Source organism: Saccopteryx bilineata, chromosome 2, assembly GCF_036850765.1.
Source record: "Saccopteryx bilineata isolate mSacBil1 chromosome 2, mSacBil1_pri_phased_curated, whole genome shotgun sequence".
NCBI classification, from domain to species: Eukaryota; Metazoa; Chordata; class Mammalia; order Chiroptera; family Emballonuridae; genus Saccopteryx; species Saccopteryx bilineata.
In genome coordinates, this window is record NC_089491.1 from 76,928,907 (window position 1) to 76,942,375 (window position 13,469).

Consider the following 13,469-nt stretch of genomic DNA (forward strand, 5'->3'; position numbering starts at 1 on the left):
AGCTGTCAGTTTCTTTTGTTGGTTTTGATATTTAATGCTCAGAATAAGGTTTCACAAAAGTACGTAGAGGTTATGTGGTTGCTGGTAATGGCGATCACAGGGACCCCAGAAATGCATCCCCTGCAGCATTCCGCTGCTCCCTGCTCCGCCGCCCGGAAGTGAGGTCAAAGATCCCCTAACGACCTAACCAGAAGTCCCAGAACTAGACGCTCTGTGCCGGAGTTCTGTTGTTTTGGCCTACAGACCTCCGGCACAGAGTGTCTACACTACAGCAAATACTTTATCCTTGGCTACTACACCTGGCCGTGCAGGAGCCAAGGATGAAACGTCCTTCTTGGCATGTGGCCCCATGCGGCCGTGTGTCATGGAAAATGGCTACGCGTGTCATTGCTGACATACATGTCTTAGGTTCACCATCACGGGCCTATGAGATAATAGAAGTTCATTTTGTGCTTATTGTAACATGTATACGTGTATGTTTTTAATCTTTTCTCAAAGACAAACATTTGATATACTTACTTGGGCATCATTCTTTTATTTGAGAGAGAGAGAGACAGACAGACATGCAGACAGACAGGAAGGGAGAGGGATTAGAAGCATCAACTCATAGTTGTGTCACTTTAGTTGTTCATTGATTGCATCTTATATGTGCCTTGACGGTGTGGGTGGGGGAACTCAGGCTGAACCAGTGACCCCTTTCTCAAGCCAGTGACCTTTGGGTTCAAGCCAATAACCTGGGGCTCATGTCTGTGATCCCGTACTCAAGCTGGCGAGCCTGCCCTCAAGCTGGATGAGCCCACATTCTAGCTGGAAACCTTGGAGTTTCCAACTTGGGACCTCAGTATTCCAGGTTGATGCTTTATCCACTGTGGCATCATGGGTCAGGCTGTGCATTAGTCTTAAGTATAGAAGAGTCTATTCCTTGTAGGTTCTAACTTTTACTTCTATTCTGAAGGCAGTTTCTCTGGAATGTGATGATTGGTGTCATGTGGTAAGGTAAAAAGATTTGGGGCTCAGTATCAGAAGAGCTTAGTGTCCCTCACTTAGCTGACTGCCCTCAGGCAAGTCATTTAGTCTCTGAATCAAAAGAGTTTCCTGAATTGAAGTAAGGATAATAAACCTCAGTTAAAATAACTTGTGATTCAACTGTATGTATCAACTGTGGCTTTGTACAAAAACTTGGGATTTTGAGTCAAATAGTTATGAGTTAAAATCTTGTTCCTATAACTGTGTGATTTTTGAGAAGTTCTTATCTCTGAGTCTTTTCTTTGTTGAAAAAATTAGACAATCTTTCATTGCAGTGTTGTAAGGATCAGAGCTTTATATGAAAAGCATCAAGTACAGTTCTCAGCACTGGTGCTCAATAAATGCATGATGGTGGTATTTGTTTATCTACCACTGTTCCTCAACTTAGTTTTTTAGGTCCCTGGATAAATTGGATTCCTGCCCCCTCTTTGTCCTAGGTCAAACTATTTTACTGTCAGCTAAATGAACCACTGACTGTCTTAAAGATCCCTTGGTGTCTGTCTGTAGGAGCTATTAGTCTTTTTTTTTTTTTTTTTCAGAGCCAGAGAGAGGGACAGCCAGGGACAGACAGGAACGGAGAGATGAGAAGCATCAATTATTAGTTTTTCGTTGTGCGTTGCAACACCTTAGTTGTTCATTGATTGCTTTCTCATATGTGCCTTGACCATGGGCCTTCAGCAGACTGAGTAACCCCTTGCTCGAGCCAGCGACCTTGGGCTCAAGCTGGTGAGCTTTTGCTCAAACCAGATGAGCCCGCGCTTAAGCTGGCGATCTCGGGATCTTGAACCTGGGTCCTCTGCGTCCCAGTTTGACACTATCCATTGCACCACCACTGGGTCAGGCTCTTTTCTTTTGACAGATACAGAGAGAGTCAGAGAGAGGGACATATAGGGACAGACAGGAAGGGAGAGAGATGAGAAGCATCAGTTCTTCATTGCAGCATCTTAGTTTTTTTTTGATTGCTTGTTCATTGATTGCTTTCTCATATGTACCTTGATGGGGCTACAGCAGAGCGAGTGATGCCTTGCTGAAGCCAGCGACCTTGGGCTCAAGCCAGCAATCTTGGGATTCAAGCCAGTGGCCTTGGGCTCAAGCCAGCGACCATGGGGTCATGTCTATGATCCCACGCTCAAGCCAGCGACTTTGAACTCAAGCTGGCAACGTCGGGGTTTTTTTTTGTTTTTTTTTGTGTGTATTTTTTTGAAGCTGGAAATGGGGAGGCAGTCAGACAGACTCTCGCATGCGCCCAACCGGGTTCCACCCGGCACGCCCACCAGGGGGTGATGCTCTGCCCATCTGGGGTGTCGCTTTGTCGTGACCAGAGCCACTCCAGCTCCTGGGGCAGAGGCCAAGGAGCCATCCCCAGTGCCCGGGCCATCTTTTGCTCCAATGGAACCTCGGCTGCAGGAGGAGAAGAGAGAGACAGAGAGGAAGGAGAGGGGGAGGGGTGGAGAAGCAGATGGGCTGCCTCTCCTGTGTGCCCTGGCCAGGAATTGAACCCGGGACCTCCACACGCCAGGCTAATGCTCTACCACTGAGCCAACCGGCCAGGGCTGGCAACGTCGGGTTTTTTTTTTTTTTTTTTTAATTTTTTTTTATTTATTCATTTTTAGAGAGGAGAGAGAGGGAGAGAGAGAGAGAAGGGGGGAGGAGCTGGAAGCATCAACTCCCATTTGTGCCTTGACCAGGCAAGCCCAGAGTTTTGAAACGGCAACCTCAGTGTTTCCAGATTGATGCCTTATCCACTGAGCCACCACAGGTCAGGCCAACGTCGGGTTTTGAACCTGCATTCTCCGTGTCCCAGTTCGATGCTATATCTACTGTGCCACCGCCTGGTCAGGCTGTTTTTATTTTATTTTTAATTTATTTACTCATTTTTAGAGAGGAGAGACGGGGGAGGGGGAGGAGAGCAGGAAGCATCAATTCCCATATGTGCCTTGACCAGGCAGTTCCAGGGTTTCGAACCGGCGACCTCAACATTCCAGGTTGACGCTTTATCCCACTGCGCCACCACAGGTCAGGCTGTTTTGTTGTTTTTTTTAAATAAAGATTTTGTTTATTGATTTTACAGAGAGAACTGGTCGGGAGGAGTGAGAAGTATCAACTCATAGTTGCTTCACTTTAGTTGTTTATTGATTGCTTGTCATATGTGCCTTGAGCAGGCAAGCCCAGGGTTTTGAACAGGGGACCTCAGCATTTCAGGTCAATGCGTTACCCACTGCGCCACCAGAGGTCAGACACCGTTAGTCAGTTTTCAGGACCATGGTTGAATCTACATCCAGTAGGCTTATATGAGGTTCTTTTCTTTCAGTGATCTCTCTGAGGGTTATGAGAACAGGGATAGATCAATTTAGCCTTTTTTTTTTCTTTCTAGATGTCCCTATACACCCATAATTTCACTACAATTCTCTTATCACTTCTTTCCCCCAGACACAGTTACCTTGTGTATCACCTGTACCAGGGGTCCCCAAACATTTTAACAGAGGGGGCCAGTTCACTGTCCCTCAGACCGTTGGAGGGCCGGACTATAAAAAAAACTATGAACAAATCCCTATGCACACTGCACATTTTTTTTTTTTTTTTTTGTATTTCTCTGAAGCTGGAAACGGGGAGGCAATCAGACAAACTCCCGCATGTGCCCGACCGGGATCCACCCGGCATGCCCACCAGGGGGCAATGCTCTGCCCATCTGGGGTGTTGCTCTGTCGCAACCAGAGCCATTCTAGCACCTGAGGCAGAGGCAATGGAGCCATCCCCAGCGCCTGGGCCATCTTTGCTCCAATGGAGCCTCCGCTGCGGGAGGGGAATAGAGAGACAGAGAGGAAGGAGAGGGGGAGGGTTGGAGAAGCAGATGGGCGCTTCTCCTGTGTGCCCTGGCCGGGAATCGAACCGGGGACTCCTGCACGCCAGGCCGACGCTCTACCACTGAGCCAACCGGCCAGGGCCTGCACATATCTTATTTTAAAGTAAAAAACCAAAACGGGACCAAATACAATGATTTAAAATAAAGAACAAGTAAATTTAAATCAACAAACTGACCAGTATTTCAATGGAAACTATGCTCCTCTCACTGACTACCAATGAAAGAGGTGCCCCTTCCGGAAGTGTGGCGGGGGCCAGATAAATGGCCTCAGGAGGCTACGTGTGGCCCGCGGGCTGTAGTTTGGGGACCCCTGACCTACACCCTTCGGTTGTCAGGAATCATTATATTTTCTCAGAGGGTTCTGTGTTCAGTACTAGAAATTGATAGTGACAGAGCACTGTTATATGTGCTATATTTGTTATTTAAATCTCAAATATATGAGTGAGGTTGATATAGTTATCCAATGCTTATGGTGGAGGAAGCAGGCTCAGAGCTTAAGTGACTTCCCACTGCCACATACTTGTAAGATACTTATTAGAATCTTAACTCAGATCTCTCTGAGTCCAAAGCTCATTGTTTATCTTAGGATATTGGACTTCTGCTGGGAAGACACTTGTGGGATCTTGATATTTGTGTCTATGTGGACTTAATTAATTATAGTTACTTCTCTGTTTATAATGTTTACTGAGAGACTGCTTCACACTATAGGAAAGTCACTTTAAATGGTTGGCTCTGTATAATTTGGAATATGTCCCATAGAAGAGGCTTCCAGTGAGAAGGCCAGTGAAAGTGATTAATACTCTCCTTTTTCCTTCTTCCTCTTTGATCTCTTAGGAGAAGGTCTTTGAAAATTACCATGAGATCTGGTATTTGGGAGTACTTTGGTCTTTGATTGTAACATTGCATTAAAAGTATCTTATTTGCCCTGGCCGGTTGGCTCAGCGGTAGAGCGTCGGCCTAGCGTGCGGAGGACCCGGGTTCGATTCCCGGCCAGGGCACACAGGAGAAGCGCCCATTTGCTTCTCCACCCCTCCGCCGCACTTTCCTCTCTGTCTCTCTCTTCCCCTCCCGCAGCCAAGGCTCCATTGGAGCAAAGATGGCCCGGGCGCTGGGGATGGCTCTGTGGCCTCTGCCTCAGGCGCTAGAGTGGCTCTGGTCGCAATATGGCGACGCCCAGGATGGGCAGAGCATCGCCCCCTGGTGGGCAGAGCGTCGCCCCATGGTGGGCGTGCCGGGTGGATCCCGGTGGGGCGCATGCGGGAGTCTGTCTGACTGTTTCTCCCTGTTTCCAGCTTCAGAAAAATTAAAAAAAAAAAAAAAAAAAAAGTATCTTATTTATTCAAAAGTCTTTAGGAACTAAAAAATGACCCTGGACTTCATTTCATTTAAACTGATTTCTGTGCCCTGCATATAGGCACTACTGTTCCTTTCTTGTTCCAGAAGAACTTGTTATTGTCTTTTTACAATAATTTTTTATTTGAGAATAAAATAATCCAATAGTTTTATCATGTTCTTACAAGAGGGTCCATCTAACATTTTGTCATTTTTGTTTCTAATTTTTTTTGTTTTGTATTTTTCTGAAGTGAGAAGCAGGGAGGCAGAGAGACAGACTCCTGCAAGCGCCCGACTGGGATCCACCTGGCAAGCCCACCGGGGGGCGATGCTCTGCCCATCTGGGGAGTTGTTCCTTTGCAACAAAAACCGTTCTAGTGCCTGAGGCAGAGGCCAGGAGCCATCCTTAGCACCTGGGCCAACTTTGCTCCAGTGGAGCCTTGGCTGCCGGAGGGGAAGAGAGAGACAGAGAGGAAGGAGAGGGGGAGGGGTGGAGAAGCAGATGGGCGCTTCTCCTGTGTGCCCTGGCTGGAATTGAACCCGGGACTTCCACACGCCAGGCTGACACTACCACTGAGCCAACTCTCCAGGGCCTCTAATCTTTTTTAAAATAAAGAAAATACTATGGCTTTTAAAAAAGTATTTATATATTTGTTAGGTAATAATTTTAAAATACAAATAAATCGAAGAACAGAAGAAAATCAGCTTTAGTCTCAGGATTTACATATATAACCACTGTTATACTGTTTACTGTTTCAACAGACCAGTCCATCTCACGTATAAGCCACTGACATCTTGGACAATTTTAATCATCAATAACGAAGTGTATAATAAAGAAGCAGTGGGTGTTTAGAAAGAGTTGGAAGACATCATGAGTTTAAACACTTTCAGTAATGTCACTGGTGATACCCAAAGGTAAGCCTCCAATTTTTTCCTTTAATTGAGAATTGCTTTTGGTTGCAAGGAGCAGGGAGAAGTCAGTGGCTGGAGGGGCTGGTTGTAAGAATTCTCCTGGTGTGGAAGGGGGTAAAACTTTCATGGGGCTGGGGGAGCAGGAATGATGCCCCTGGAGACTTTGTGCTCCTTTGTTAACTCGGTCCACAAAAGTTGAAGTGTCCATACTCTTGTCCCTAGAAACTTGCTTCTTATTTTCCACCTCTCTAAATCTTTCCTTCTCTTTGTATTTCTGTGTTCACATTTCTGCATAGTGATTGCTTTGGCTTGCCGTAGTCTTTGTGGCACTAATTCTTCGTTCTTCATTGCCGCATCTCTCGTTCGGGAACCCTTTTAGGTTTAGCTCCTGTTGCTAACTGCTTCTTTACTTGGGAGTTTACATTCCAAGACTTGCTACTGCTTATCTTTTTTGTGCCATTATACCTGCTTTTGGGTGCGGTGCATACCTTTGGTTTGTTCACCTCTGATATGCATAGTATAAAAACCTGAATCTGTAATATAAAACTGAGCCATCTTGCAGAATTGAACCCAAAGTGCAGTTTACAAAGAAATAAGCACAGAAATTGAAAGTGTTTAGAAACTTTCATAATCATGTAACAGAATAATTTTGTTTGTTGAATCTAATAATAAAACACGGGATTATATCAATATTTTGTTTTTAAATTTCTTTTTTAGTTATCCATTTACAATATATTTTACAAAAGCATCATGGGGGAAGGGATAGCCCAAATATTCTTTCTCATATTTAGTTTGAGAAGAGCTGATCTAGACTGCCTTCACAGCAAGGGTGTGTGGGTGTGGCAAGCACTATGACTAAAATGTACTTCACCTATAAATAGGGTTTGCTATACTATAAACATTTTCTACCTATGTTTTGAAGCTACCTTAAATCCTTTATGGAACAGGGTAGGGAGTAAATGAATAAGATATGAACCTTTTACTTTGCTAAAATTTCATCTCATAGAGGACTTGTTCTTTTATCAAATGTGGCCTGGGTTAAGAGTGAGGCCTCAGCTTGTCCTCCAACAGTACAGGTAAGGAATATGGTTCAAAATCTGCTCAATAGAGGATCTTCAAGGTTCCTTCTTGCTGTGCTATTCTATTTTATCTATGTGTATACATACATATATATGTATTTTAATGCAAATAATACATGCAGTTTTAGAAAAGTTAAAAAATACAAATGAAAAAACAATAAACCTACTTATAATTCTAGTACTTTAACTACTAATAATATTTTGGTATATACTTATATACTTGTCCGTACCTTTTCTTAGGAATACATAAATATATATTTTAAAAATTAGAATAATGTTTCACATTATTAGTATCCTGCCTTTTTTTCAATTTTGGGAAGAACATCTTAATGCATCAATGTACATTTGCCATAACTTCTAATTTTTTTTTTTAGTGTGTGGGAGAGAGAGAGAGAGAGAGAGAGAGACAGGCAGGCAGGTAGGCAGGCAGGAAGGGAGAGAGACGAGAAGCATCAGTTCTTCATTGCAGCACCTTAGTTATTCATTGATTGCATTCTCATATGTGCCCTGACACGGGGGCTCCAGCTGAGCCAGTGACCCCTTGCTCAAGCCAGTGACCTCAGGGTTTCAAACCTGGCTCCTCAGTGTCCCAAGAGGACACCCTATTCACTGTGCCACTGCCTGCTCAGGCTCTGTATGACTATTCCTAATTCAATTCCACACTTTCAGAGTCTCTATTCCGGTGTGTTGTTCTGCATGTGTACTTTTAATTCAGTTCCACAGTTTTGATTGCTGTAGGTTTTATTGTTTTGTTTTGTTTTTTAGTGAGAAAGACACACACACACAGATAGAGTGAGAAGGACAGAGAGGAAGGGAGAGAGATGAGAAGCATCAACTCATAGTTTTGGTGTCTTAGTTATTGATTTGGTGTCATTGATTGCTTTCTTATATGTGCCTTGACCAGGGGGCTATAGCAGACCATGTGACGCCTTGCTCAAGCCAGCGACCTTGGGTCCCAGCTGGTGAGCTTTGCACAAACCAGATGAGCCTGAGCTCAAGCTGGCGACCTCCGGGTTTGAACCTGGGTCTTCTGCGTCCCAGTCCGATGCTCTATCCACTGTGCCACTGCCTGGTTAGACAAAGAGAATTATATTTTATTATGATCTCATTTCATAGGTTGAAGAATGCTCCATTGGATGTAAAACAAGTGCTTAAAAGTGAAACAGAATTGGAAACTGTCGCTGATCTCAGGAAGAAGCTCCATCGGGCTAAGAAAGAAAAATTAGAAATAACAACTAAGCACAATGTAGAGGTAGAATTTATTTTCCTCTTCAATAATGTTAAAAGTAGAGTTTGATTTAGATTCATTTCTTATTACAAAGTTCATGCTTAACATTTATCACCATAACATTTTTTGTACTTAAAAAGAGAATTATAAAGAAAATGGATTTTTTTGTGTGTGACAGAGACAGAGAGAGTCAGAGAGAGGGACAGATAGGGACAGACAGACAGGAAGGGAGAGAGATGAGAAACATCAGTTCTTTGTTGCTGCTCCCTAGTTGTTCATTGATTGATTTCTCATATGTGCCTTGACGGGGGGGGGGGGGGCGGGGGGGGGGGTACAGCAGACCGCGTGATCCCTTGCTCGAGCCAGCGACCTTGTACTCAAGCTGGTGAGCCTTGCTCAAACCAGATGAGCCCGTGCTCAAGCTGGCGACCTCGGGGTCTCGAACCTGGGTCCTCCTCATCCCAGTTCGATGCTCTGTCCACTGCGCCACTGCCTGGTCAGGTGAAAATGGATTTTTTTAATATAGTAGATTGTATAGAAGTGTTAAGAGTAGAAATTTAATGCGTTATGTTTGTTTTCTTAAATTTATTTTAATTAATGGGTAAACTTGATCAAAATATTAATTGATGAATGCATTTGGTGACTGAAAGATTTGTAAATTAGACTTTTTTGAGATTTTAATTTAGGTTCCTTTTTGTCTCAGTCATGCAACATCTCTTAAACAAGGAGATTTGAGTATGAAGTGTTTTTTGTTTTTTCAATTTATTAAGTGAGAGGTGGGGAGGCAGAGACAGACTCCTGTATAATACCCAACTCGGATCCACCCAGCAAGCCCCCTACCAGGCTATGCTGTGCCCCTCTGGGGCCCTTGCTCTGTTGCTTGGCCACTGAGCTATTTAGTTCCTGAGGCAGAGACCATGGAGCTATTTTAGCACCTGGGGCCAACTTGCTCAAACCATTCAAGCCATGGCTATAGGAGAGGAAAAGAGAGAGAGAGGGAGAGAGAGAGAAAAAGAGAGAGAGAGGGGGAGGCATGGAGAAGCAGATGGTTGCTTCTCCTGTGTGCCCTACCTGGGAATCGAACCTGGGACTTCTACATGCTGGGCTGAAGCTCTACCACTGAGCCAAATGGCCAGGGCCTGACGTGTTTAATCTTAGTATAATTCATAAATCAGATATTAATTTTTTTTGTTTTATTTCATTACTATATCTTCTTTTAGTATGTGAATATATACAGGGCAGGGCAAAAGTAGGGTTACAGATGTTTGTTTGGAAAATAATACAATAATAATAATACAAGAATAAATAGTTTTGTGTACTCACAACTGTAACCCTACTTTTCTGCACCCTGTATATATAAAAATATATAGCCTGACCAGGCAGTAGCACAGTGAATAAAGCGTGGGACTGGAACGCTGTGGACCCAGGTTCGAAACTCTGAGGTTGCTAACTTGAGTGGAGGCTCACCAACTTGAGCGAAGGGTCGCTGACTTGAGTGTGGGATCATAGACTGACTCCATGGTCGCTGGCTTGAGCCTAAAGGTTGCTGGCTTAAAGCCCAAGGTCGCTGGCTTGAGCCCAGGGTTGCTGGCTTGAGTAAGGGGTCACTCGCTCTGTGTTAGCTCCCCGGTCAAGGCATATATGTGAAAAACATCACTGAACAACGAAGAAGCTTCAAAGAAGTGATGCTTCTCATCTCTCTCCCTTCCTGTCCCTCTGTCCCTGTCTGTCCCCCTCTCTGACTTTCTCTCTGTCTCTGTCAAAAAAAATAAGTGTATATATATACTTTATATGTATATATTTCAAGGACGGTAGTTATCCTTTCCTGTAAGAAAACTCATGAATTATATGTTTATGTCTTTTCTGTCTGTTTTGTGTTTTCTACTTTTGCTCTTTTTAAATCTTAATCTTAAAGTTTGGCTTAAGCAACCTGTTATAATGGAAAGAATATCGAGTTTCATAGATTTGGACTCATTCTTAGCCCTTGCATTTATATGTGACTTTGGGCGAGGAATTTATCCTGTACATCATTGGTTTCTCTCTGTGAAATGCTGGTTTTAATAGGTTGTTGTAATAATTAAGTGAATTTTATAAAGTGCCTGTGCACTGTAATAGTAGCTGTAATTTATTGACACTTAAGTATAAACAGTGTGTATTCTTTCCCTTTTTACTCAGTTCTGATACTATTCTGTCAGGAAACCTTTGAAAGCCCCCGAGGGGACACTGATTACTCCTTTCTTTGTTCTTTCTCAACATGTTGCTGCTAGAGATATTTCAGAGTTAAAATGTTTATTTCATGCTTACCTGCCCCGGAAGCTCTGTCGGCTTCCTGAGAGCCGGGAGCAGTGACCAAGCCTTGTCTCTCTGTCTGTCACATGGTTTAGGCCCTCAGTAACTGTGTGTTGGCTGAATAAATGTTTGAAAAATCATTTTTTGTGGGTATCTAAGGAATAATGAGTAGTTTCTGATTAAAATAACAAGCAAAGCATATATGACTTTTATTTGTATTTTAGTAGCAAATGAGGTAATTTTAAAGTGAGGTAATTGAAGTAATTGCTTTTATTTATGTATATATTGCATAGTGAATATAAGTGACATTTGTTAAAATTGGGCTAATTGTTCATAATCTCCAAAACTTATTTTTGGAGATTTTTAAAACCAAATGTACATTAATGTCATGATAATCATTTATTATTTATACTAAATGTTTTCTTCATGTATTTTTATAGTTATCATCAGATTTCTCTTAGCAGAACACACTTTTTATTGCCTTTTTTAATCAAAATGTTTTTTTTTTGTTTGTTTGTTTGTTTTTGCCAGAGATAGAGAAAGAGGGGTGTGAAGGACAGATGGGGACAGTCAGCAAGGGAGATAGATGAGAAGCATCAACTCACAGTTTTGGCACTTTAGTTGTTCACTGATTGCTTTCTCATACATGCCTTGACCTGGGGGCTCCAGCCGAGCCAGTGACCCCTTGCTCAGGCCAGTGTCCTTGGGCACAAGCCAGTGACCTTGGGCTCAAGCCAGTGACCTTGGGCTTCAAGCCAACAGCCTTTGGACTCAAGCCAGTGACCATGGGGTCACATCTATGATCCCATGCTGAAGCCAGCGACCCTGCTCAAGCTGGTGAGCCCATGCTCAAGCCAGTGACCTTGGGGTTTGAAACCTGGGTCTTGTACGTATGTCCCAGTCTGACGCTCTGTTCACTGCACCACTGCCTGGTTAGACCAATTTGCTTCTTTTTTTTTTTTTTTTTCAAAGAGAGGGAGGGATAGACAGGGACAGACAGACAGGAACGGAGAGAGATGAGAAGCATCAATCATTAGTTTTTCATTGCGCGGTGCAACACCTTAGTTGTTCATTGATTGCCTTCTCATATGTGCCTTGACCGCGGGCCTTCAGCAGACTGAGTAACCCCTTGCTGGAGCCAGCAACCTTGGATTCAAGCTGGTGGGCTTTTTGCTCAAACCAGATGAGCCCGCGCTCAATCTGTTGACCTCGGGGTCTCAAACCTGGGTCCTCTGCATCCCAGTCCAATGCTTTATCCACTGAGCCACTGCCTGGTCAGGCCCAATTTGCTTCTTGATTTCATTTAGGAAATAGAAGGAGAGGAGAGAATGATGTTTGTTTTTTTAATGAGACAGAGAGAGAGGGTCAGGTAGGGACAGTCAGACAGAAAGGGAGAGAGATGAGAAGCATCAATTCTTTGTTGTGGCTTCTTAGTTGTTCATTGATTGCTTTCTCATATGTGCCTTGACCTGGGGACTACAGCAGAGTGAGTGACCTGTTGCTCAAGCAAACGACCTTGGGCTTCAAGCCAACGACTTTTGGGCTCAAGCCAGTGACCATGGGGTCACATCTATGCTCCCATGCTCAAGCCAGCAACCCTGTGCTCAATCTGGTGAGCCCGTGCTCAAGCCAGCGACCTTAGGGTTTCAAACCTTGGTCCTGTACGTCCCAGTCTGACACTCTATCCACTGCACCACTGCCTGGTCAGGACAATTTGCTTCTTGATTTCATTTAGGGAATAGGAAGAAGAGAGGAGAAAATGGTTTTTCTTCTTTTTTTTAAATGAAACACAGAGAGAGGGACAGATAGGGACAGACAGACAGAAAGGGAGAGATGAGAAGCACCAAGTCTTTGTTGTGGCTCCTTGGTTGTTCATTGATTGCTTTCTCATATGTGCCTTTGGGGACTATAGCAGAGTGGTGACCTCCTTGCTCAAGCAAATGACCTTGGGCTTAAGCCAGTAACCTTGGGCTTTAAGCCAGTGACCTGTGGGCTCAAGCCAGTGACCATGGGGTTATGTCTGTGATCCCACGCTCAAGCTAGCGACCCTGCGCTCAAGCTGGTGAGCGCATGCTTAAGTTGGCAACCTTGGGGTTTTGAACCTGGGTCCTCTGCAACCTGGTTTGATGCTCTATCCACTGCACCACCGCTTGGTCAGGTGATCAGGTTATCCTTTTCTTATGTATGACTATTCCTGGATTAAAACTCGTGATTTTCCTTTATTTTTATAAGAAGTTCATATAAGAATTAAAATTTTTTTCTCTGGTGGATTCTCTAAAATTAGATAATTACTCATGTTGTCTGACCAGGCGGTGGCACAGTGAATAGAGCAATAGACTGGGACACAGAGGACTGAGGTTTGAAACCTAAGGTTGCCGGCTTGAGCACGGGCTTATCTGGTTTGAGCACAGCTCACCAGCTTGGACCCAAAGTCTCTGGTTTGAGCAAGGGGTCACTCGGTCTGCTGTAGTCACCCAATCAAGACACATGTGACAAAGTAATCAATGAACAACTGAGGTGCCACAATGAAGAATTGATGCTTCTCATCTCTCTCCCTTCCTGTCTGTCCCTATTTGTCTCTCTCTCTGTCTCTGTCACAAAAAAAAAAAAAGAAAATTACTAGTTGTCATTTGGTAAGGCTAGTGCTTCTTTTCCAGTCTTTTAGAAAGTATCACTTTATAAATTCTTGTCTTCTGAATATAACAGAAACAATTATTTTCAAAGAAATTTAGATGTTTGG

At 43.7% G+C, this 13,469-nt stretch overlaps 1 protein-coding gene across 4 annotated transcripts in view; it reads left to right on the top strand.

Moving 5' to 3' along the window:
• Positions 1–13,469, top strand: part of CCDC171 (coiled-coil domain containing 171) — a 388,145-nt gene that overhangs the window by 9,369 nt on the left and 365,307 nt on the right. For all 4 annotated transcript variants that reach the window (XM_066257293.1, XM_066257297.1, XM_066257296.1 and 1 more), the window contains exons 2-3: positions 5,984–6,136; positions 8,329–8,464. In XM_066257293.1, coding sequence (XP_066113390.1) covers positions 6,093–6,136; positions 8,329–8,464 — 180 coding nt within the window. In that variant the 5' untranslated portion in view covers positions 5,984–6,092. The remainder of the gene's footprint in view (positions 1–5,983; positions 6,137–8,328; positions 8,465–13,469) is intronic.